The 23002-nt window shown below is 38.9% G+C and overlaps 3 protein-coding genes across 5 annotated transcripts in view; 1 reads left to right on the top strand and 2 right to left on the bottom strand.

The window, feature by feature from the left end:
* Positions 1-18: 18 nt before the first annotated feature.
* On the bottom strand, positions 19-9153 carry LOC146554108 (WD repeat-containing protein 48). 2 transcript variants are annotated; one of them, XM_085253850.1, is made up of 18 exons: positions 9076-9153; positions 8220-8360; positions 8006-8084; positions 7711-7923; positions 7455-7543; positions 6401-6502; positions 6097-6321; positions 5872-5946; positions 5547-5649; positions 5355-5452; positions 4646-4753; positions 4435-4531; positions 4243-4338; positions 3915-4020; positions 3683-3770; positions 1915-1991; positions 1627-1819; positions 19-1540 (listed from the first exon to the last, which is right to left on the bottom strand). In XM_085253850.1, the coding sequence occupies exons 1-18, from the start codon at positions 9145-9147 to the stop codon at positions 1445-1447; spliced, it is 2058 nt and encodes a 685-aa protein (XP_085109976.1). In that variant the 5' UTR covers positions 9148-9153; the 3' UTR covers positions 19-1444. The 2 variants fall into 2 exon arrangements, with proteins under 2 accessions (XP_085109976.1, XP_085109977.1); XM_085253851.1 differs by having other exon boundaries at positions 8006-8081.
* A 1460-nt stretch (positions 9154-10613) lies between these two features.
* The window catches only part of LOC146554106 (sodium channel protein type 2 subunit alpha-like), a 52184-nt gene continuing 39795 nt past the window's right edge, over positions 10614-23002 (top strand). For both annotated transcript variants that reach the window (XM_085253335.1, XM_085253334.1), the window contains exon 1: positions 10614-10969. The gene's annotated coding sequence lies outside the window, so the exon portion shown is untranslated. The remainder of the gene's footprint in view (positions 10970-23002) is intronic.
* LOC146554107 (sterile alpha motif domain-containing protein 3-like) lies at positions 12670-17482 on the bottom strand. The gene is made up of 8 exons (XM_085253340.1): positions 17167-17482; positions 16839-16997; positions 16593-16680; positions 15720-15779; positions 14140-14286; positions 13704-13875; positions 13496-13575; positions 12670-13391 (listed from the first exon to the last, which is right to left on the bottom strand). The coding sequence occupies exons 1-8, from the start codon at positions 17397-17399 to the stop codon at positions 13095-13097; spliced, it is 1236 nt and encodes a 411-aa protein (XP_085109466.1). The 5' UTR covers positions 17400-17482; the 3' UTR covers positions 12670-13094.

The following is a 23002-nucleotide window of genomic DNA, read 5'->3' as shown; positions in this document are numbered from 1 at the left end:
TAATCCTGGTAAAACCTGTCATTGTTAAACCATTCCAATTTATTTCTTTGAATGCCTAAAATATACATATTTCACAAATGATTACAATAATGGATATTGCAGAGTTATGGCCTGATTATTTGTACCCATCTTGGATTTTTATTTTTGGCCAATTAGAGCTCACTCAATGCATCCTCCCTCCTGCTATGGCATTACACACACTCGTGGCAAAATTAAACTCCAGGAAATTACAATGAAAAGATCTGTTGTTGTGGCTTGGTGACACACCAAGCGACAAGATGTGTTAGCATTTATTACACTTTGGTGAAGTTCCCACAGTGGCTGAATGTTCGTATGTTATCTCAGATGAGATTCCCCTTCAAGTTAAATTTATGCTCCACTGAACTCCTACTGAATCTAAATGAAATATACATTAGGAACAACCCTCGCTGTCATCAGAGTCCATGCTCGTGAACCAAACGCAGAGCATCTAAGCATGAATTACTGTTTAAGATATATACCCTATATATAATTTCCCCAATTGCTAAGATGACCTACACAAATACTAACTGCAAGTTTTAGATTGCAGTGAAATCAACAAATGCAAATCTTACCATTCAAGTCATTTAGCGTTCATGACCATGAATGTGCTGCAGGGATTTGGAAAAATTTTTTTTGTGTGTTTTGCTTTTTTAAGTAAACTGTACAAAAACAAAAAGAAAACAGCTGCAAAACCAAAAGAAAAAGTAATTTAAATGAAAAATGTTGTACATATATTTACAAAATAAAGAACATTCATTCCTTTGAGGATAACACCGCTAAAAACAAAAGACAACGTGGACTGCTTCTGTCGATGAGGTTCAAGCTCTGCACTAACTGGATGTCTAAGCCGAGGTTAAGTTCAAGTTAATGCAGACGACGTCGACTACAGAACAGAGGGGTTTTTTTGTCTTTGAGGGACTGTGAGGCTACCCAGAGACCAAGTGTACTCCTAAACTGGTGATACTGCTGAGACAGGACTGGAGTGTCTGTAGAACAAGGACAGTTTCCTGGAATGTACTAGAACAGACAGTCTACTACATCCGTGTGCATACATACACAAACACGCACTGCAACTTCAGTCGCTTCAAAAATAAAATGCCAATCAGGAAAGGGTGGGCAGGGACAGTCAAAGATGTGAGGAAGAAGAACAAGGAAAAAAAAAAAGGATGCAGAGAGGAGACATTTACGTCCAAACTTAAAAAAAACAATATGGACCACTTATTTCCCAGGTGTCTGTTGGCTGCGCCGGCCTGTTCTTCTCAGTTTCCTATAATACAACATGAGCCATGTCCCCACAAATTTTACTGGATTCTCACTGTTACTGCAACTCTTGACCACACAATGGGGTTTTAGGGTACTACATGTCAGAGGTGGGTGGTGATTGGCAAATGACAAAGAGTTCTGCTTTTAAAAATGACGACTTTCACGTGGACTTCTGCCTATAGTGAAGTGTCAAGTCCCCTCCGCTCTTCCAGATAAAATGTTTAACTGTTCGCAGGTCCATGTTGGGATCTAGCACCTGGATGAATCAAAAACAAAAGAAGGTTACTAACATGAAAGAGAAGTTGTGTTCAGTGCATTCACAGAGCGTGTTGATGTGCCCACCTGGTCTTGACACATTAGCTCAATCTTCTCTTCAGCTAGCATGGCCATGTCCTCCTCCTTCTCCTGCTCCCCGGGTTTATCGTTGGCCGAGGAGCTGGTGGTCTGTGACTCGTTGTCCAAGTTGATGATCTTCTCATAAACATGTTCCATGACCTTTCTCACCTGGAGCATGTCACTGGCCGACAGTCGGTCCCTGTGCGACAAAGAAGGTATAAAAACCGGCTCTGAACATTGCAGAGCTGCACGTGACACGGATCTTTGCTGAAATACGAGAAATTACAAACTTACTTTTTTAGAGTTTTTGCACCAGAGGAAGAGTGGGGCTGGAGGTAGAACGGGATTTTGTTGAACTTGGGCATATTTTTCTGTCATGGAAAAAAAAAAAAAAAGACGTGTAACTCAAACGTGAGAACAAAATTTAATTGCAAATGTCACATCACAAAGATACAAGAAAATGGTATTGCTTCATCCAGGGAAGAACAGTGATGGATCTGTAACACCGCTGAGCTTTTTTCTGGCTTAGACCGGGCCTGTTGGCGAGCAGTGCGGTGATTACGCAGCCAGGCACAGCTGGTCCGTGTACTTTAAAAGCAATGACTCTGTGTCACCTTGTTTGACACAAATGAGTTCTGACCGTGTGATAAAAATAACATGTATTAAACTTGAGTAAATAAATCACAAAGTGGTTGAAGAACTTTTTTAACGGCAATGCTGCAGAGTTCCCTCTGCTTTCTCACTGCAAGAAATCTCCTGCAATCAGGTTTCACATTTGTATCATGTTGTGATAAAGTGCACAGTCATAGCTCTTAATGTCATACCTTAGTCCCTACTGAGTATAGAGCAATTTGTGAAAGGCAAGTACACATTTTTAGTGCTCGTCGTTTCTAACTGCCTTAATGTTCACTCATTCACTAACAACTGAGTGTTAGTGGATTACTATTAGAGCAGGCAAGCTGTGCACGTCTAGTCTCTTTATACAGAACAGAGTGTTTAGTTTGAAATAACAGAAAGTTGGTCAGGTCACATTTGTAAACAGTAACCTGATAAATGAATAACATTTTGCTGCTTCAGGTTTTAAGGTGTTGTATATTCTGGCCACTACTGATTGAGAGAGAATCATCATTGGAGTCACAATTCTGCTTTAGTCTATAAGCAACTCAAGGAAGTACTCATTACCATCATCTGTACCAAGTATAAAACATGTTACACAAACTCAGAAGTACTGAATCTCAAATACAAACACAGGGCTATTTTTGCCTGTTTTATGCAGCTTTTAGTTCCTTCCCACACTAAAGCCGTCCAACTAGAGTATACGTATTAACACTTTGTAGTGTTTAGCAACAAAAGCAGTCATGATTTTCTTCCTGCAAGCTTCCAAACCAGTGGGCTTCAACTACTCATGCCACATTTTTAAAAAAAATCTTCTTTTAATTTTTGAATGAAATGTGCATGAAATATAGACACGAGCACTTGGGCTTTCTAATTTTAATAAATTATGTAGAGCGATGTAGACCAAAGTTAGACGAGCAGATGAAGGATGATGCCCAGGATAAAGGGCAAATAAGGGAAAGGCTTTAAAAAGGGAGCCAGCTGCTCATTTCCAGTTCCATATTTTTATTCTTGGACTAGCTTTGCATGCTCCACAGTTCAAAAATAATGCTTATTTATCTTATACCGAGTCTCGGAGCAGCCTCTCATGTCGAACATATATGAAATGAGCTGCTTAGGTTTCTTTCACACTCACTGTCAGACAACTTTCTGATGATTGGCTACCCTTTGCAAACAAGAAATGTAAAACATTAGGTGCTGTGCTGTGCTTGATTATATTTAAGATAGCCCCTCTCTTTCAAGTTATGACCCTATGATCAGCCAATAGTGTCACAGAGATTATTATCCACTGATTTTATTATGTGAAACTTTGACCAGGTTTACTATGATCAGCCACCAGTGGAACACTGCATATGACAGGATAGATGAAAAGCACAACATGCACACTTTAATAAAAGATCAACGGAAAGGAGGTTTAAAAAAAATAATAATCAGCAGAGATACTCACATCTACAGTTATATCAATAACCCACTGTGGGACTGTCTCATTGAGCAGCATGGATTCAGTCTCTCCGCCTGAATCTCTACATAGCAACCTGCAGCGTAAAAATAAAGCAGATCAAAAGAAACGCTGGACTTGTGCGACCATTTCTAATGACATCACAAGGGGAAGATTTGACTTTCTAACATGACCTTAACTGACGATCTAAAAGTTTGAAAGTTTGTTGGTGAGAGCTTACCTAAAAAGGGTTCTGCCTCCCGCTTCTCCAAAGATAACTGGTGTGTGTGGTGGCACCTGGAAATATCCGTTGCCTTTCTGGACCCTGTTTTCTTGCTCTCCGTTCACTGAGGGAACAAGAACATAATCAACAAACCCGATGACATCTTGGCTTAGAATGCGCTCACTGGCACAGTTTGCAGCCAATTCATGTTTGAGGCCAAGTGGATAAAAAGACGAGGGAAACAAGACAAAGGAAAAAACATGCCCCGATGACGCTCCCCTCGGTGCAGACATTTGGCAGTTTGTGCATTCACTGGATAATTGAATCAGTCAATCAATCTCCTCACCATGGTTCACCTCGTTCTCTTCCTCGTCCATGGGGTTGATTCGGGTTCTGGGCCAGAACTCCAGCAGAGCCTGAAGCAACAGTCCGCCCAGGTTCACTGCAAAGGGGAGAAATCAGCGTTGTGTAATGCTAACTTAGACCTCTGGCTCTGCATTACGTAACCTTCATTAGTATAGAAAATTTAATCTCTTACACTTTGGATCCGATCCATCGGAACTTGAAAACCCTGCGTCCTTTGCAGACACCCAGGCAGCAAAGCAGTCACTCTCATCCAAAGTGATAGTGAGCATCTGTCGAGCACATAACCACGACAGGAATCAACCAGGAGAAGTTAGAACTCAGCTAGAAAACACTGAATGTCAAATCATGTGACGGGCTCCTGTATTACCAGGTTTGAAACTCACCCCAGTTTTCAGATCAACAGAGAACCAATTTGGCACATAGACCATCTTGAAGCGCTTTTTAATCTCTTCGTCAAATTCAACCTTCCCCAAGTCTTCGCCCTTACATGCCTACAGGTCAAATGTGAGCACAAAAGGTCATTTCAAACTACAGATATATCGACAGGTGTGCATTCCTACAATTTCACTTTAATTCACACAGATTCATCAGCTCATTCAGGTGGATGAGCACCAATAAAACCACAGTGGAGTTCTCCGCCCCAACACCCACGCCTGGGAAACTTTCAGAAGAACTAAAGGTTCATTCGGGGTCCATCAGTTCTTCTTCCTGGACGGCAGCCCCAGGAAGATTAAAAAATAAGGCAAAATCATTCATTTCACAAACCAAAAACAACAGCTCTTCTTTATTTTACACAACTATAAAACCATTCATTCTTGTTGGGCATCACCACCCAGTTCTGCTGTATCTCCATGTTGTCATGTCTTAGAACAGTGAACATAAACAGTCTGCATTAGCAGCTTTTTTTTTTTTTTTTAATTTTGGCTTTAAAATTTTGACATATTTGACTAATCAGTGACATTTAGTGATGCAAGCCATGCCCTGAAATCTCCTTCACTTATCCTCCCACCTATGAAGACCAATAAAGACCAAGATAAGAGCACATCCCATATCCTAATATCTTAATCATTAATGCCAGAGTGTGTGGTTTACCTTTAGGACGTCCCAGAAAGCCACATTGTTGTTGGTGTCTTTGGTGAGTATGTGTCTTTTGTCATTCAGAATGTGGCACTGAATAATACTGGCACCTCCTGCAACATCAACAGCGCTGTTAGTTAACAGAGGGAAAAGAGATTTGGAGGATTGTATACTTTCACATAAAAAAGAAACAAAAAACAAAAGTACCCTTGATGACTTGTTCTGGCTGAGTACACAGTGGTGTCAGAGGGGTGGTGCAGTCGTTGTCATACTCTCCGGATGATCTGAAGTTGTGCATTCCCTTTAGAGACTAAACACACACCAAAAAAACAAAAACTTTTAATAATTGCTTCCCCACTCCTTGTTCTTCTCTTTTGTAATACAGAATTACAAAGCTGCTTTTAAATTTTAAATGAACTGCAGATGAATTATGGCTGAACACAGTTAGGTGTGGCCACATGAACAACCCTCTATCTATACTTCACTACATTGACAGTGGATCACTGATCTCAGAGGTGTCACGCATGCTTACCCATTTATTAACAGATGACTTGGTGGTGGAGACCCAGATTGCTGGAGGTGGGTCCGCAGATCTGTCCAGTTCCATCTGTGCAAGAAAAGGCAAAAGGCTGAATGACCCTGAGACCCATCCTTTTATATTTTCAATATTATGGTTAAATATATCCTAAAATTAACTATTACACAGGTTGTTATGCAGTTATTACAAAAATCTAGCCCTTATTTGCTGGACCCTTACTTTGAGCACTGGGGCCTTCTCCTCACAGATAAGGACACGGATGTCTGGGTTACGCAGGTCCGTACAGTAGATCTTTTTGTCTCTGCCTCCAGAATATACGTGCGTAAAGGCCTCATTGACCTGCAGGGCCCACACCCCTTCGTCGTGCACACGGTAGGTGGCGATGCACCTCTGCTGGCCGAGGGACCAAAGGCGAATGGTCCCATCTGAACTGCCTGATAGGCACTGTGGGGAGGACCGGTGACTTTTAGATTCTGAAACTCTGCTCTTTGGCAGCCACGGCATTTTAGATTATTTAACTCACCTGAGTGCCGTCTCGATTCAGCAGCAACGATTTGACGTTGTCCGTGTGACCTTTTAGCTTCATGAGCTTAGCGCATGTTCGAGGATCCCACACTCTCAGAACCTGAAGAAAGACACAAGAAGGGTAACGACAGCAGGCACTACTTCACTGTGTTTACATGCATGATAATCCTACTGGGCTAAAACAAAGCAAGGTACGCACTCAATTACACCATTCATGCATTTCCTTTATATTAGATTTTTGAAGCAGTCTTTATAGTTTATAATATCCACAGATTTGTGACAGCCTAATGGAAATGCTTTAAGGATATCTGAACAGAAACCAAAGGTCAGTGAAGAACTTGTATTATCACTTGCTTACAAATTCTTAAGAGAAGTTAGAGTTAAGTTTTCTTATAATAGTCATTTTACTAAAGCCATGTAACCTACCTACATAGAGCTGAAGACTACAAGTTAGAATATGAAAGAACTTTTTATGGGTTTTGCGTTTTAAGAAATTAGTAAAAATAAGTTAACAAGGCAATTACTAGATTATAGTGTAGTAATTCATTGTCTACTGCTCAGGTTCAAGTTTTTGAAAAAATTGAACTCAGTGAATGGAAGAAGGCTAAAAAGGCTTTGTTGAGGCCTGAGGTTTATTTGGAAATCTGTCAACTAGACAAAACTGTGAAGGTACAATTTAAGATCACAAATGATACCTGGATTACAGAGCAACGCTTAAACTATGCTATTATACATCACCCCTAAGACAATTATGAGCATTTTAGGGACCCAAACAGGACTAAGAGACGTGTAATAATCCACAGAGACCCTAAAAAGCAATTCTAATCACTGAATGAGTGATTATAATTGGTACCTGTGACGCTCCTGAGAGCTGAGTTATTGAAGCTTAGAGTCCTTTTAAAATTTATTGTAGTTAGAGAAACAGATTGTTGCTCAGTGAAGCTGTTTATGTCTCAGTATTTTCAAAAATTTAACACAACTGAAAGTTTGCATTTATTCCTTAGTGTAAACACTGGGCACTGTGTAAATCTGTCCATCTGTGTGTCACAAACCTTTTCTGTGGATCCTGATACAATAACCGTGCCCATCTGGTTCATAGCCAGACTATAGATTGAGTCCTTGTTCCCACTCAGCGATGAAGCTGTTGGAGACAAATTATAATAAGTGCAAAGGTACAGACTGACTTTGACATAAACATATCGGTCATGCTGAATACAAATTACACTCAGTACAATTCACATCTAATCTAAGCTTCTGTCCAGAGGACAGAAATGGATACTAGTGTCACACTGCAAAATCTTTACTTACTGGTGACAGTGTTGTTGGAAGCAGTGAGTGCTGTTAGTGTGTTCACATCCCAAAGAAAGATCTGCCTGTCCAGACCTGCTGATGCTACCAGCTCTTTGTCCTTAGCGTAAGCCAACGCTTTCACGTAGTCCTTATGTGTTCGTAACGTTGACATACAAAACCCTTTGTGTGCGTTCCATACTTTGACTGTCGTATCCGATGAGGCAGATATCACTGAAAGCAAATTTTTTTTAGATTAGAAACGGGGGTTTCAAAATAAAATGTTGGGTGAACTGAACAGCTTAAAAAAACTCACAAGTTTTTCCATTGCAACAGAGGACTATGTCATTAACCCAGTCTGTATGATGCTCCATCGATGCAATGTATGGGTCCTGCTACAATAACAAGAGAGGACAAGGACAGTTAAAACAGTCTTAGGCATGAGATTTGAGAAATGCATACTAAAGCAGCTGCCTTGTGTAAAATGAGTTGACTGTTTTAGCATAACGGAGCAGGGCAAGAAGCTGTACTTTGTGCTGGTAGACGCTCCATATCCGGATGATGGAGTCCCTCCCTGCAGTGAAGAGCCGGTTCAGAGCAGGGTCGAGCTGGAGTGCATTCACCCCGTTTCGATTGTACTTCTCCACCTCATCTCTAATGACATATGATACCTGGAACACAGAGAGGAGAATGGGCGCTGGGCTCAGACTCCTAATCTCGACCTGTTTTGTTTTGGCCCACACAACACACCCACCCAACACACCCACCCTTTAAGCTCTAACACTTGTATAACGTGAACTTTCACTGCAAGGACCTGCAGAGTTAACGAGACAAACACAGACCTTAACTAAATGTCACACACACTGGCATATAATGCAAACCGGTTTCAGTTTAACAACAAGGAAAGTGCATAACTTTAATGTGTATTTTTACGGCAGCTGGGCATACTGGCAATGGTTCACGACAAACCTGCCCGGACGCGTACGTTTCACTAGCAATTAGACGGAGCCCGGTCACAGTAGCTAGCTTAGCTTCCGTCAACGCCGTAACAGCTTCAAACGGCAACCCAAGAGGGGTGTTATTATTTTGTACTGACAGGCGATATCTGTAGTTATCTTATAAAGTATTTTACACTTGCTCGTATGAAAAAAATGTTTGCAAAAGCATGTAATCATTTGGAAGCGACCGTTAGCACATGCCGCTAACACCTCTCGTATGCTAAGCTAGATAGGTTAGCTGGCTTGAGTCATGACACCTAACTGCAACGCTATCTTGTGCATGTGTTTTTTACTCCCTATCGGGTGTTTGTGAAGAGCATCTTTAAGCTGGAGGCCCCGATGTTGCCGTTGTCACACATTTATCAATAATGTAACGCCTCTAATTTACCTGTACTTTCCTCCGCCCAGCAGCATTTTGCCTGTGATGCGTGGCCATCTTGCATGTTGACAGTGAATTCATGTGATGCTACATCCGGAAAAAAAAGAAAACATATGTACCTGGGCTTTCTGGGTAATGTTGTTCTACACTTTCCTAAACTGTTAACTTAAAAGGATTTTATTTTATTTATTTTTTTGTCTTTCCCCACCACTCACTCCTGGGGATTTGTTCACTGGCACAGTGGTGCTGTTTTGTAATAGTACACTTTGGGTATCAATCAATTTAAAAATGTAATAATCAATGCAACATAATTTATGTATTTTAAAACTAGTTTTTGTTTTGTTTTTGGTTTTTTGAAGACCTAGAATCTAAATACGTCTCTCTCTCAAGCACTTTGGGTCAACTTATATTGTTCTATGTGCTACCATAATTAAAACAGATGTGACAGTCAACACAAAAAAGGTGCAGAGACATTTTTCATAGTGCGTGTTTGATATAGCTATAATTGTTCATGAAATAATTCAGTGGGGTACATAGGGGAAAGAAAGAAAGTATTGACTCTAACCGTCTCGAGCCAATATCAATACCAGCTTTGGTATTGAAACTATCAATATTTATATCGATCCGAGTACCTGTATGGCACAGTGATTGATACTTCCGCGCAGTTTACCATGATGCACGCTGGGTAATCGTTATGGCTGTATTATTATATAATATGCAAATATAAACATCTGTTTATATGGTCGCAGAGGAGGATTAACACAAGACTGTCCAATCGTCCAATGTTCACATTATCTGGGTAAACTATTTACCAGGCTTTTTATCTTTTATTAGAATGACTTAGAAATAAGCTTAAAATATGTCCCGCCTTCCTCTATACCTTAATGCACAAAATGTGATGTATGAATCCTGATGAGACAGTATTTGGGTCTATCAATCTGCGCAATGTTCTGAAAATAAGAATTCTTCCTGCTCCATACAAAAAAGAAAGTCTATTACCGAACACTAGAGGGGGTAATACACTATCATGAGCTGCACACGAAGTCCAAACCTCCCGGAAAGACAGAATAAAAGTCTGAGGACCGGTGGTGTGAAATCACGTCTTTTTAAGGATTCACTCATGCGAATCAGGTTTTGAATCCAAACCAAATCAGCTCACTGTAGGGTGCATGCTGTGAACTCGGGCTCTGGCTGTTCTTCACGGGTGTGCATGCCTCTGGTTGACCATTAAACCAAACAAAAGTGTTTCAAGTGTTCAAAACCCCCGTGTGAAAGGTGAGGCACGTGAAATGTTGGCTTCTCTGGTAGGAGACTGGGCGTTTCCCACACACACTTTTTACAGAAATAAACTTTGAGTTTCTTCATAGTCCTTGGACTAAGGCATACTTGGTGATGTGGCAAAAGCACACCGCACATTATGCCTGAGAGCGCCATGGGACGCCTATGGCGCAGTAATCCTCTGTGGCCCAGCAACCCCCCCCCCCCCCCCCCCACTTCCCCCACCCTCACTGCTCTCCTGCTCAAGGGCAAATCGAGACAGCGCAGCATCCTCCACGCTCGGCAGCCGGAGACTTTTCCTTCATGGGATGAAAACCGACGGGCCTCACGAATGGAAGGCAAGAGGACGAAGTTTTACTTACACCGCACCTGTGACAGCTTTCAAAATGTCCAAAATAGGGTGACTGCAGACCTCTGGCGCTTACCAAGAAGTCAGTTTTGACCGTTTTTCTCTGGATTCTGATGACACTTTTTCCCCCGTGGGCTTGAGTTTGGATCCACGATGAGGCGAAGTGAGCCTTGAAAAGAAAACATGGATTTTGCACGGAAGGTTTGGTTGTTTCTTCTTCTAAAACCCGAAGAACTTCATTCTGGAAACGATGCTGTAAAACTCACAGTTTCACATGTAAGTATATTCTGCACGGAATCCTCATGTGGCTGCAAAAACATATAGCAGAAAATGATTGGCACGACTTGTTGGCTGTTTGTTCTCTCCTTTTGTTTTTCATTTTTTATTGTATTCGCATAAGGGCCGTATGTTAACGGAGAAGCGCTCATTACTTCATCAAAAATAAGTGTTCAGTTTCAAAAAGCTTTAGGGTTAAGCTACATGTGGAAATTCACTTTAACGAGGTCAATGTTTCCTTTGGCTTCTTATCTCCATATGAAGTGAAAAGACACTTAATGTAATGATTATTACACGTCATTCATGACATCACAAACCACTTTAAAAAAAAAAAAAAAAAAAAAGCTCAACAATCTTCATGTTTAATGTGACTCATGTAACTTTTGATAAGTTGTAATATTCATATTTTGGGTGTTTTTTTTTAAAGTAATATCTGAACACTGGCAACTGGGATTCAGTTCATTATCAGCTACTGGTTTCATGAGTGGATCATTTTACCACTGTCTATATTTTTATATGTGTGTACTTTCTGTATGCTTGGCGTTTAAGCTATCTTTTGCAATTACATTGAAAGGTTTCTGCCAAAGAAGTAGGTCATCAGTTCAGGCTGTGCACCTCAGATCACAGTATGAAGCTCTGAGGGGGAGAAGGACACATAACATGGTGATGAAGAACACACAGAAGGCCCAGTTACACTAGACCCCCCAGAAAAATTTGAAAAAAGTTGGACTCATTTCTAAACTTTTTAATAATGTTTTTAGTGTAGTTTTTAATATTTCGATTGCAAAATACAGCATTATTTAAAAAAAAAAAAGTAAATCCAAAGAAAGCAGTCTTAAGTTAGAAATGAGTTAACAACCAGATAGTGAGAGCTATCGCCTGATAACAACTTTCTTACCTGTTAAAACAATCTTAAAATAAAAGATGATGGAATAGATAGCAGCAGTACAAAGTCCTACTGTAGTCCCATAAAAGATGGGGGGGGGGGGGAACAATAGTCTTCTGTGGCTCTATAAGGAACTATGCCATGTCTAATAGTCATGTTACTCCATTCGTATAGGTTAAAGAGCTGAAGACTACAAGTTAGAATCTGAAAGAATCTGAAAAATCATCTATTGACTATTTAAGACCACAGAGCTAATACACTGTGCTGTGGACTATAGTGTAGTGATTCATACTCTACTGTTCAGGTTCAAGGTTTTAAAAACTGAACTCAGAAAATGGAAGAAGGCAAAAAAAAAAAGGCTTGGTTAAGGCATATATAGAAGGTTTATATGGAAATCTGTCAACTAGACAAAAGTGTGAGCTACAATCTAAGATCACAAACAATGGCTGGATTACAGAGCAACAAAATGTATTTAAATACATTTGTCGCATAATAATAGTTCTTCACTGCACACTCAGAAATTAAAGTACAGAAATGTACCTATAGGGGTACAATGGCTTGTCACTGGGGTGGTACCCTCTAAGGTACCGTTCTGTACCCTAAACTGTGGGTACTGATTTGTACCCTTGTAATTTGTACCTTTTACACGTCAAACCTGTACTTTAAAGGGCAAAATTGTACCCTTAGTATAAAGTACAAAAAAGAACCCTTAAAAGGAGTACAAAAATGTCTTTCTAAAGGTTCAGTATCTACACACAGATTTCCTATATTTTTCCTCTCAAGATTTGAAAAATTGAAGATACAAAGTCAAAAATACTTGTCACATTTATTACCTTCTTAAATACATTGCTTAACTGTTACATACAAACTGTTATCAACAGAGTATGTGTCATAAGCTGCAACATCAATTTCCTGTCCAGGTTTTAGCAACGTCCATTCACTATCAACTCTAACACTGTATGAATGAAAATGGTTGTCATATAACAGAGGAATGAGAATTTTTCCACAAAAGACCCACATTGTGTCAATATTAACACAACACCTGTTCTCTGTGTTTCCTATACACATGTCGTCTGAAAGATTCATATTTTTTGAAGGAAGAACAGCAGTCACTGAGTCCACAGGTTATATCAAAATTGGCATCATGGGAATGAATAAGTCCTATGTGCTGAATAAGCTTTGTCAAACTAAAGGTTCTTCTGCCACATTTGGAGCACTGATATGGCTGAGGCATGGTGGTCAATACAGAAGATTTATTTGTCTGGTGACTGTGATTGGCAGAGGCCGGTCCTCACCCTCATCTATTTTCACAATGTACTTTTGGAGAAAAATCAGGGTGTTCTTCAGATGTTTTGGATAAGCAAGGTTGAAGACAAAATACAAGCAGAAAGAAGAGATGATTCCTTCAAAAATACACGAGCTTCTGCACACTTCACTGCCATCCAACTTCACAATGTTTGGAGCGCTTCTGGAGAACACTGGTTTCCAGTCTTCATGAAGTAGCTGAACAGTTGGATAGGGGGTTTTAGGATGAACCTTTGAAGTCAAAAGAGAAGGTAGAGGAAAGCAATATATTAGTCTCTTAACAAAAGATACATTTGTTTTCCTTTTATATAGACTAAATATTTTAATACACACACCTCTCCAAGTATGACAAAGAGATCCAGTTTCTCCTTGAAGACGTATGGCAGGAATAAAAGTGCAGCCCTTGTGTCAAGATCTGCCAAAAGAACAACAAAACACAAGATCACCCATGCATTTTATCTGGCATTTCCAGTTACCTATAAAAATTATATAAAATGGAAGCCTTGAAGTTAAAAAAAAAAAAAAAAAAAAAAAAGCAAATACCCGGTAGGTCATCAGTGAGAGCCTCCTCTCTTGCATCAAGGTAGAGCTGGTAGAGTGGGGTTTTCCCTTGTGTAAGGTCAATCACCTTTGCTGCAACACATGAGAGCCCTTCACGAAATCGCTGGCTTACATTACCCGTTGTTGGTTGGATCCACCCGAGTTCGTTGCACAGCTACAAGTAAAAAATTCATTTTCAGTACAAAATAACAGTGTATGAAAATGAAATAATCTAAAGTTGATATTAATTATGTATGGTGCTTCATAATTATTTTTTTTATAGAATTTAACAACAATACTGTAAGAAGTTACATGAACATACGAAAAAAGGAAAGAGGGACAGATGAAGAAAACAAGGTCAAGGGCAAATAAAATTTACTACTATAAACATGTTAAATGTGACAGCTATTTCCAAGTTCAATCCAGCTTTCTGACTTACACCAGTAGGCATCCCTAAGAAGGGGTACTTCTTCAACACATCCTCCACAGGCATACCATTTGCAATTTCTTTCTGCCGCCAAGCAAACGTTTGCTGCACACGGTTATGAACCACCATCGTATCTGGTTGCATCTTCTGATATTGGCACTAGGGCTGGGCCATATTATACCGTTCACGGTAATACCGGTATAATGTTAGGCAACGATAGGAAAATGAAATATCGCGATAGAATGGGAGTAAAACGCGCATGCGCAGTGCCTTTGTTTTCATACGCACATGGCCGATTGTTGGTTTGTAAAAATGGTGCAACTTCCGTGATGTGGAACTGGTTTGGTGTTTGTCCGTCAGATACACAACAAAGCACATTTTTTTGCAGAACATGCAAGCGGCCGTTGTTATTGTCGTGTTTGTCGGACTAAGATGCTCTTAAATCTGGGAGTAATCTGGGTCCCAAACTCCGTATATTTGACTTCAGGTCAAACAACACTGCAGCATCACTGAGAGTTGAAAACTGTCTAAATTCTTTGATCTTTAATAAAACGATCAGCATTGCTGCTTTACCAGGTGTAACTATAAAGTTTAACTTCCAGGCATCCATGAAAACAAAAGTTATTACATTTAACGGAGTTAGAAGTTAGCAGGAAGCTAGCGGAAGTTAGCTCGCTAGTTTCGCTAGTTACCTAAGCATGATATTGCATGTTCTGACTGAGAGATTTCTGAAAAAATTCAAACGTACAGCTCTGCTATCACTTCCAACATAAATGAAGACAGGAAACTAAACAGCAGTGACGTTTGTAGGGTTACTGAAGTTGGGCTAGCTGGTATATAATGATGTGCTACGTGATCGCTAGCGACACAGCTATGTTAGCATAACATAAACAGTGAAGCTGGAGGACGAACACTAACACTTTTCCACTTATAAAAGTTAACGTGAAGGTTCCTCATGGTTAGAGACAAATGCAATCGCATGGCAGGATGCTGTAAACGGACCAAACTTCAGTCAGGAGAACAACTGAGATAATCCATCCACAATACGAGGTTAGTCATTAATATACTGCAACAACATGGGAATAGCTCAGCTGCCAGAGAATTCAACATTAATGAATCAATGGTACAGAAGTGGAGGAAGCAAGAAGAATGAGTTTAATAAAGTTTGATTTATCTGACTGCTTTGTTTCGCTTAATGTGCCTTATAATCCCGTGTACCTTATGGTCCGAAAAATGCGTACTGCACACTGCAGTTTAATGTTGCAAAGCACCTCTTTTTAACTTCAGTGGATATTATACATGGTTATGCTCAGGATATGTCAGCCCATTTCTACTGGAAATGCCTTTGGGTTAAACTTTCAGCAAGGAATTTGCATTTGCACTGTTACATTTTTATAAAGCTTTAATGTACATAAAAACCAGCTTCTTGTTTACGTGAAAATAAATGGAAGGTTGTCTTTTTGCGCTAGTAATGTTGTGAAGTTGTATTTTGTCTCGCATCAATTATATCGTCAGTTATATCGTTATCGCAAATTTTCAAATATATATCGTGATAAATATTTTTGGCCATATCGCCCTGCTCTAATTGGCACTGTAAGACCTTTAAGTTGGGCGTCTATGGACAATAAATCCTCTCCTTGGACGCATGGTCCCTTGAAAGAAAGCAAGAGTGAGAAGAGAAAGTCAAAACAGATTAGAAACCCAACATAAGACTAAATATACAATTAGAGCTGACACGATCTGTGCATCACAAAGAACTCGTATCGGTTAAAGTTAACCGATACCATGAACCAATATTTAAAATATGGAAACTCTGAAATAATTTCACATAAAATCTTAATTGTTAACTTGAAATTTTAGTTTTGGAGTCATATTTAAAATGTTTTTTTTTTTTTTAAATCTAGTTCACCCTCTTTTAGCGCCTTCTAATTAATAATATTTTGTGAGGTAGAAGTATTAGCACTGGTACTTTGTATTAGCAAGTGCTCTAATCCAAGTATTGGTATTGTTTCGGTTTGAAAAAAAAGGGGTACAGTTGCATCCCTAATCCTTAGTTTTAGATGTAATAACAGAGGCAAGAACATTTTATAGCTCAAGATGTCCCTCACACCAACCTGACAAACATTTCTCTGACTTGTTCATTGACATTTATTAGGCTGCCCTCTCCTCGTAGAACCAAACTTCTCCTTACAACGCCTCACTGCCTCACTGTCGACTAGTGGTGCCCGCTCTGATTTGAATTTACGTCTCAAAGACATATGCCATGTGTGCTTGTTGAACAGAAACATAAGTTACTGTAAAAACAATCTACACAAAATACACCCAACAAAGAATCAGTAAACATACTTCATACAAACCTACTGAGAGGCTACAGATTGTCTTACTAACAAAACAAGATTGAAAAAAGCTTCACTTTTACTTTGTAATCTTGAAGGAACCTTATGCAAATTTTAAATTTAACTTACATAACCATTTCCCTCACGATCCTTGAGGAAAGGATACTTCATTACCAGCGTCTTCACAGCTTGCACATATTCAGAATTTGTGGGATACCTGTAATATCAGAAGAAACATAAGTGTTAGAGCAACTGCTGACAAACAAACTTTATCAAGTGTCAGTTATTGTTTCTTAGTAATGTAGCGTTTATTTTCAATATGACAGATTCAGCTTTTTCTAAAGCAACAAGCTAACATTACCCTGATTAACTTACATAGTATACTGTGCCACAGCTTCATATAGAACTCTGATTATTGTGTGTCTGTCCCTTGGATTTTTATGGCACGGTTCTTTGTTGTCCAGTTTTAGTTGGAGATTTTTGGGAAATCTTGGAATTTCAAAAGACGCTGGTAGTCTCAAAGTATTTTCATTGCTGTGAAAACAGTTAAGTGTTTGTTTTTATTGCATGAATTGAAGTATAAAACACTACAGTAACAATACATATGGTAGAAACAATGATCATATTAACTAAATCCTAAAAGTGCATAACAGCCAACATGTATGTTTCAGACATACTAACTTCATTATAAATAAGAAAATACCTTATTGAAGTTGACGAAGTAGATGGTTGCCAGTCTTCTGGAGAGACAGTCTGTAGAGTCAGTGTCACTGAAGATTCCTTCATCCTTGACACAAATTGGTTGAATTTAACCTGCTTTTTGAAGGATCCTTGGAAAAGGTATGCAACCATAGTCTCAGTAAGACCGCAGTCAACTGTGTCACCATCAACCTCATTGTCTGCAAGATAAATGGTAGTACAAACTCTAAATTCCATGTAAGAATATTTATCACCACATTTTTACATGGGTAAAAACCGTATATCACACACATTAAAACCTTTTGTACAACTTCTTTCAGTTCAAAGAAATATTCATTTAAAAAAATCAGTAAATTAAATAAAATAAAGCAAATCTTTAGAGTGAATCCTCTTGATATGCAAAGTTTTCATTTTTAAATTTAGATGTTTGTTTGGGACTACTGGACACAGGAGAGCAGAGTCTGAGCATGCTTTTGTGCCCTTTCAAGTTTGGAAGAAAAAAAAAGACTAGAATGCTGTAATTTGTTAATATTCACTACTAAGGTGACTCCTTTCTCCAGATTTCCGACAGTTTCTGCCGTCTGTTCTTTCAGACCGATTACTTATAGCGATAACACCCGCAGGACCGTATTACAAGCTCAGATTACATGCTGAAAAAGTTCCCACATTGCTTAAAACGCGACTATCAAACCCCAGCTGCGACACCCTTGTTATATTTTAAACAAGTGCGGTGTTAAGATATTTCCTTTAGACGTTATATTCAGCCGCCCATGTGTGTTGATGGCCTTGGAATGGATGTAAAAACGTGATTTTATTAAACCATTAATACACTAACGGTAAACTGCATTCAGCTACCAGGGAATCAAATTTCGCGCCGTTCCGCTGCGCAGTGGTTACCGAACCCATAGACTGTGGCCGAACCACATATATAAGTTCAAACTTATACAAATACTATGTGTACACATTTTTCAGAACTGTGACCTCAACTTTACACATGAAACGTTTGTAAAAACGTTTGTAAAAAGACATAATTTGAGCTAAGAGAGTGCCGAAACTAGCTAAATTGCTAATATACGTTAATATATTTTCTTTCAAATAAATTCATTGTTCTTAAAGCAGCTTAAAAATAAGGGGGGGGGGGGGGGGGGGGGGTTCAGGGAATACAAAAACAGCAACAGCAATGAAAATAATAAAAAATAAAAACACTAAAATATATGCTTATATCAATACAGTTGCAAATAAATTACTGTCAAAAAGAATAAAAAAAAAAAAACCTCTAATCAAAAAGAGCTTAATCAACCTGTACTTTATCTTTTGAAAGAATGGGTACAAATAAGTACTTTTCACAATTAAGGAACATGTATGTACCTTTCAGACGCTAAAAAAGGTACAGATAGTTACCCCGAGGTCCAATATTTGTCCTTAGACTGTATTAATGTCATTTTTGTACCTTGGGGCGCAGTAATGTACCCCTTCCGTACCCCTATTTCTGACTGTGTGGTCTAAGCAACTTAGAGATTGTGCCATAAAAACCTGAAACTGAACAATTCGAATATAGTTACAATTACCAAGTAAGCTGTGAGAAAATTCACAGCTTACTTGTTTTGAACTATAGAATAAGACAGTATTTTCCATTTATTTTAGGTAAGCCACACATTCCAAAAGCCTACATTTTATATGTTTAACTATTTTATATGTTCTAAAATGTTTCACTTTTAATGAGAGAAAAATTAGTTAATTATGAGCACTTTAGGGACCAAACAGGAGGAGACGATTTGTAATAATCCACAGATGCCCTGAGAGGCATAAAAACAGGAGTTACCATTCGATGATTATAACTGGTAAACCGTGACACACGTGAGAGTCACAGAAGACTTTATATAAACATCTGGTAACAGACACAGACTTTGTTACAGTGTTGCTGAAGCTTAGGGTTCTTTTTGCAGTTATTGTCGTCGCAGGGACAGAATATTGTCAGTAAAGCCGTTTATATACTTAACAGAGCTGAAAGTTTGGATTTATGCCTCAGTGTAAGTTCAGCATTAGAATCAGACTCTCATAAAGTCAACGGGTGCTTTAAAAACATGTTTTGTTACCTTTGAATTATCAGGTTGGTTTGTACGCATGCATTGAACCTCAAAACTGCCCAAACTGTTCTGTCACTGTCCTATCATAATGTTCCATATTAATTTACATCAAAACACATCAGACTTCATGCAGTTATTGAACTGTGAGTCTTTACTTTAACCATTTTTTTCAATGCATAGCTGTACGAAGCTAAATTCTGGCGTTAGCTGATGTGAGAATCCATGTCACAATGCATGTGTTCGTGCATGTGCGTGCATTTGCATGTGAAAACTGCCAGTGTGCAGCTCTGCTCTGCTTTCAATCTAATTATCTTAATTATTTGCACTGCTGATGACCACAGCACATCTGGCTGTTATGGGAATTAAATTTTATTCAAACTAAAATGAGTGAAATACTTTACAACCACTTCCTCCTATGAGTAAGCTGGCATGCAAAGTGAAACTGTGCATGCTGGCAGTTGTCCTCTCTGTGCATTTAATAATATTCACATTAAATTTGTATCATTCATTCATTTGATTTATAGACTGAATGTTGGGGGCTGTGTTTCGCTGAAAGATTCGTCACATCCTGTCCCGTCGCCTCATGACAGAAATATCATTGCTTTGAACCTTTTATCTGCTTTATGATGTTGTAAATGGGCCTTAACCTCTTTATTTTGACAGTAAATGGGAGAGCACTGGATTCTGTGTATGAGACAAGCTGATCTGAGATAAACCTGGGCCAAATAAGCAGATCAAGTGAAAGCAGATAACTAGCGTCTGGCTGGACGTGTGAAGGGATCAATGCATTTCAGGACAGGAGTAGATGCAAAACTCGCAGAGCTTAGTCAATAGGAAAAGGATACAATGGTATTTCTCTTTCAAAAGGAGGGCATCGAAATGTAATCCTCCTGTTGGAAAGCTTTTTGAGTTATTAATATAGCAGACTCTGTCATGGATAACATGTAGCAGTGAGTTTTCGATAACGTCTTTAGTATTTATCTTTATTTACAAGTAGACTTTGGTTTTTATCTCTGATCAGATGACCTGAAAACTGTCTTAATGCTTATCCCATGGGAACGACATTTGCCATTAAGAACAAAGCAGATGTGCTGCTTTCGGGCTTGTAAACATCCACAAGTAGGATTTCGAGCTGTTTAAGCTATATTTACTTCTCTGGTAAAAATAACGGTGTAGTACCGATGACCTGCAACCTGTCTTAATGCTTATGCCAATCAGAACAAAGCGGATGTACTCTTCTAGACTGTGGGTTTGAGGTGAGCAGGATTTCAAGCTGTTCCGCCTTTATCTGTAATTCTCGAGTCAAAATAACCTGTTATTCTCTGATTTGTCAAAGGGAAAGACTAAAATTAACAACAGTTGTTATACAAATCTTTTTTTTTAGTCTAATGAAGTTTTACAGAGTGGAGGAAGTACTTACAGTGTAAATAATATTACACTGTAGTTATATAATATATGGCAGAGTCCAAGTAAGCTATAGCACGGATCAAATGAGCATTTCTCAAATCCAAATTGTTTATAATGTGGAAGAAGAAGCTCATGGTGAACAGACATTTTCATCCCAGTGTCGACTTTACTTGTTCTGCTTCTGTGGTTAATACATTTCACAGTTTCTGGCTTTCAAACTTGTTTCCAAGCAAATGTGGCAAATAGAAAACAACCCTGTGTGATAGATGAGCTTGCTTGCTTTGCTTGTTTGAGAAGCACCACCACCGTGCCCTCAATGTCCGAATGCAGATTTAGTTGATTTTTAAATGATCTCACTGTAGACTGAAAGAGAAAAAATATTCATATTTTCTTGGTAGTCATTAACTATTGATGCATGAGAATGTGGTGAAAATACCAGATATATCTTTAGAGTTGGTTGAGACCTGGAGTCCAAACAAGGAGTTTGATGTCACATTTGGTGATAGCAATTATGAAGCTAGTTCTTGTTTTCAGTTTTAGTGGCAACAGAATGACAACTTACGCTTAGGATTTTATTATTGCAGGCTGTTTCTCTTGTACCCTATATAATTTCTGCCCTGAGCTTTAAATATTTTGAAAACTTAGAAGCATACAGTTTAAATTAAGCCTCAGGAGCTCATTTTGGCATTTGTGATGCTGTAGTGACAACAAAGTGTGCTAAATATGTGTAAATGTACTGATAGCTTTGCATTTTCTCTTCTTGCTGTCACCTGTTGCAGTCAGCAAATGATCGCCATCCTAATCCTGATTCCTAATCCCTCTGATTTAGAACTATGTCTGCCTTAGTCTGACTGAGAAACAGAAAGCTGGTGGTTTGTGGTAACAGTCGACAATTTAGATCATGTCTCTTAACCTCCTTTAGCACAGTCTTACCATCAAAACAATAAGAGCTAATCCCATGTTTGACTGAAGTCTTCATCCTGTTATGCAATGTTTGAAATGAACCGTGTGAGGGCTTCAGTGGCATATCTGTCTCCTTCATAAATGCTACAAACCTCATATCAAGATGGGTGCCCAAAATATTTCATTGTGATTTTTGGGGTTTTTTCTTCTTCTTCTTTAGACCCCAAAGCAGGGCTGCTAGCCTAAACAAAACTAGGAGTAACTGAGTGTGTATTGTAGTTCGACCAGTAGTACAATACTGGTAATTAAATGATCTAATGGGGAATGGGATGTAGTGGTTGTTCAAGCATTATCGGTTAAGTTGTGCAGTCGAATTGCAGTGAAAGACGAACAGGATGCCACACAAAAACAAATGATAAATTGTCTAGGAAAGCTGGACACAGGCACCATGACATGATTTGTTTTGAAGCCTCAGTTTGAGTATTTTAGTGTTCTCGAAGATGTTTTTAAGTAACACTTTGCTGTGTTAACCATGTGTTAGCAGGTTGCTTAGCAGCTGTATTAGTCAAGGAACAGCCTCCATGACTGGAAGCCAAGTCAGAAGTGTTGAAAACCTCCCATGGTAATGTTTTTGGTCCCTTTCCCTTTCATGACAACCTTACAGTGATAGAACTTTTTAATGACTTGCCTTTTTAAACTTCATTTAGCTTAATTTAGTAGTCCGGCAGTTTTGACAGAGAAGTGAGTGCACATGCAGGTTTTGCTAATAGCTCTTTGCTAGGATTCACATCTGCTAACTAGAATAATCAGTAGTTGTAGTTTTATCCAACAAAATATGCAGCCTGTTGTGTGGTTAATTGTACTAACAGTCCATCCAGAGGCCTGTGCTAAAGTTGTGGTGAGTGAAATTCTAGTATTTTATTATCTAGTTATATAGTTCTAATTTAAAGATATCTGCCTGATCTGTGCAGTGGGCCCATGCACTTGATGGATTCATCCTCGCTACCCAGGCTTAGCTAATAACTTACAGCTACACACTTTTGTCCAGATATGCTCACTTCTAGCTCCAGCTAACATGGCGCACAGATAAATGCTAATCTTGACTCTTCAAAATGGGAAAACAGGGCTTAAAAAATTAATATGTAACTTCATGTTGCCTGTGTCCATCTTTTACATATAGCTATGTTATAAGTGCATTGCACAGACAATTGGTAATTAGTTCAAAAATATAGGACAGAGTTTTTGGACTGGCTGTTAAACTTAATCATACAGCAAATGTGCCTCAGACTGGATTCAGATTTTGAATGCTGGCACAGAGAGTCAAACATGTTCAAATTCAGTCAGTAACAGATTTCTGGGCATTATGGGAGAGAGCACACCAAGCTGTAGAAGAGATCTGACACAATAGCCACTCAGTGCTTTAATATCTATCTGCAAAGTCTA

The sequence above is a fragment of the Mchenga conophoros genome, linkage group LG18 (assembly GCF_057382185.1).
Source record: "Mchenga conophoros isolate Kocher_MC1m ecotype Shallow Benthic linkage group LG18, M_conophoros_male_GT1.1, whole genome shotgun sequence".
In the NCBI taxonomy this organism is placed as follows: domain Eukaryota; kingdom Metazoa; phylum Chordata; class Actinopteri; order Cichliformes; family Cichlidae; genus Mchenga; species Mchenga conophoros.
This window is presented reverse-complemented; position numbering and strand designations above follow the sequence as displayed.

Bases quoted from the DNA above. Each gene is read 5' to 3' on its own strand.
- LOC146554108 (XM_085253850.1), bottom strand. From the start codon at position 9,147: ATGAATTCACTGTCAACATGCAAGATGGCCACGCATCACAGGCAAAAT. The intron at 7,544-7,710 runs GTAAGTAAAGAT...TGTCTCCAACAG, and splicing joins TTCCAACAACACTGTCACCA to CTTCATCGCTGAGTGGGAAC. The intron at 4,339-4,434 runs GTAAGAGATTAA...TCCCCTTTGCAG, and splicing joins CGATGGATCGGATCCAAAGT to TGAACCTGGGCGGACTGTTG.
- LOC146554107 (XM_085253340.1), bottom strand. From the start codon at position 17,399: ATGGAATTTAGAGTTTGTACTACCATTTATCTTGCAGACAATGAGGTT. The intron at 16,681-16,838 runs GTAAGTTAATCA...CTGATATTACAG, and splicing joins GCTGTGGCACAGTATACTAT to GTATCCCACAAATTCTGAAT. The intron at 13,576-13,703 runs GTATTTGCTTTT...TTCTTTTGGCAG, and splicing joins TCTCACTGATGACCTACCGG to ATCTTGACACAAGGGCTGCA.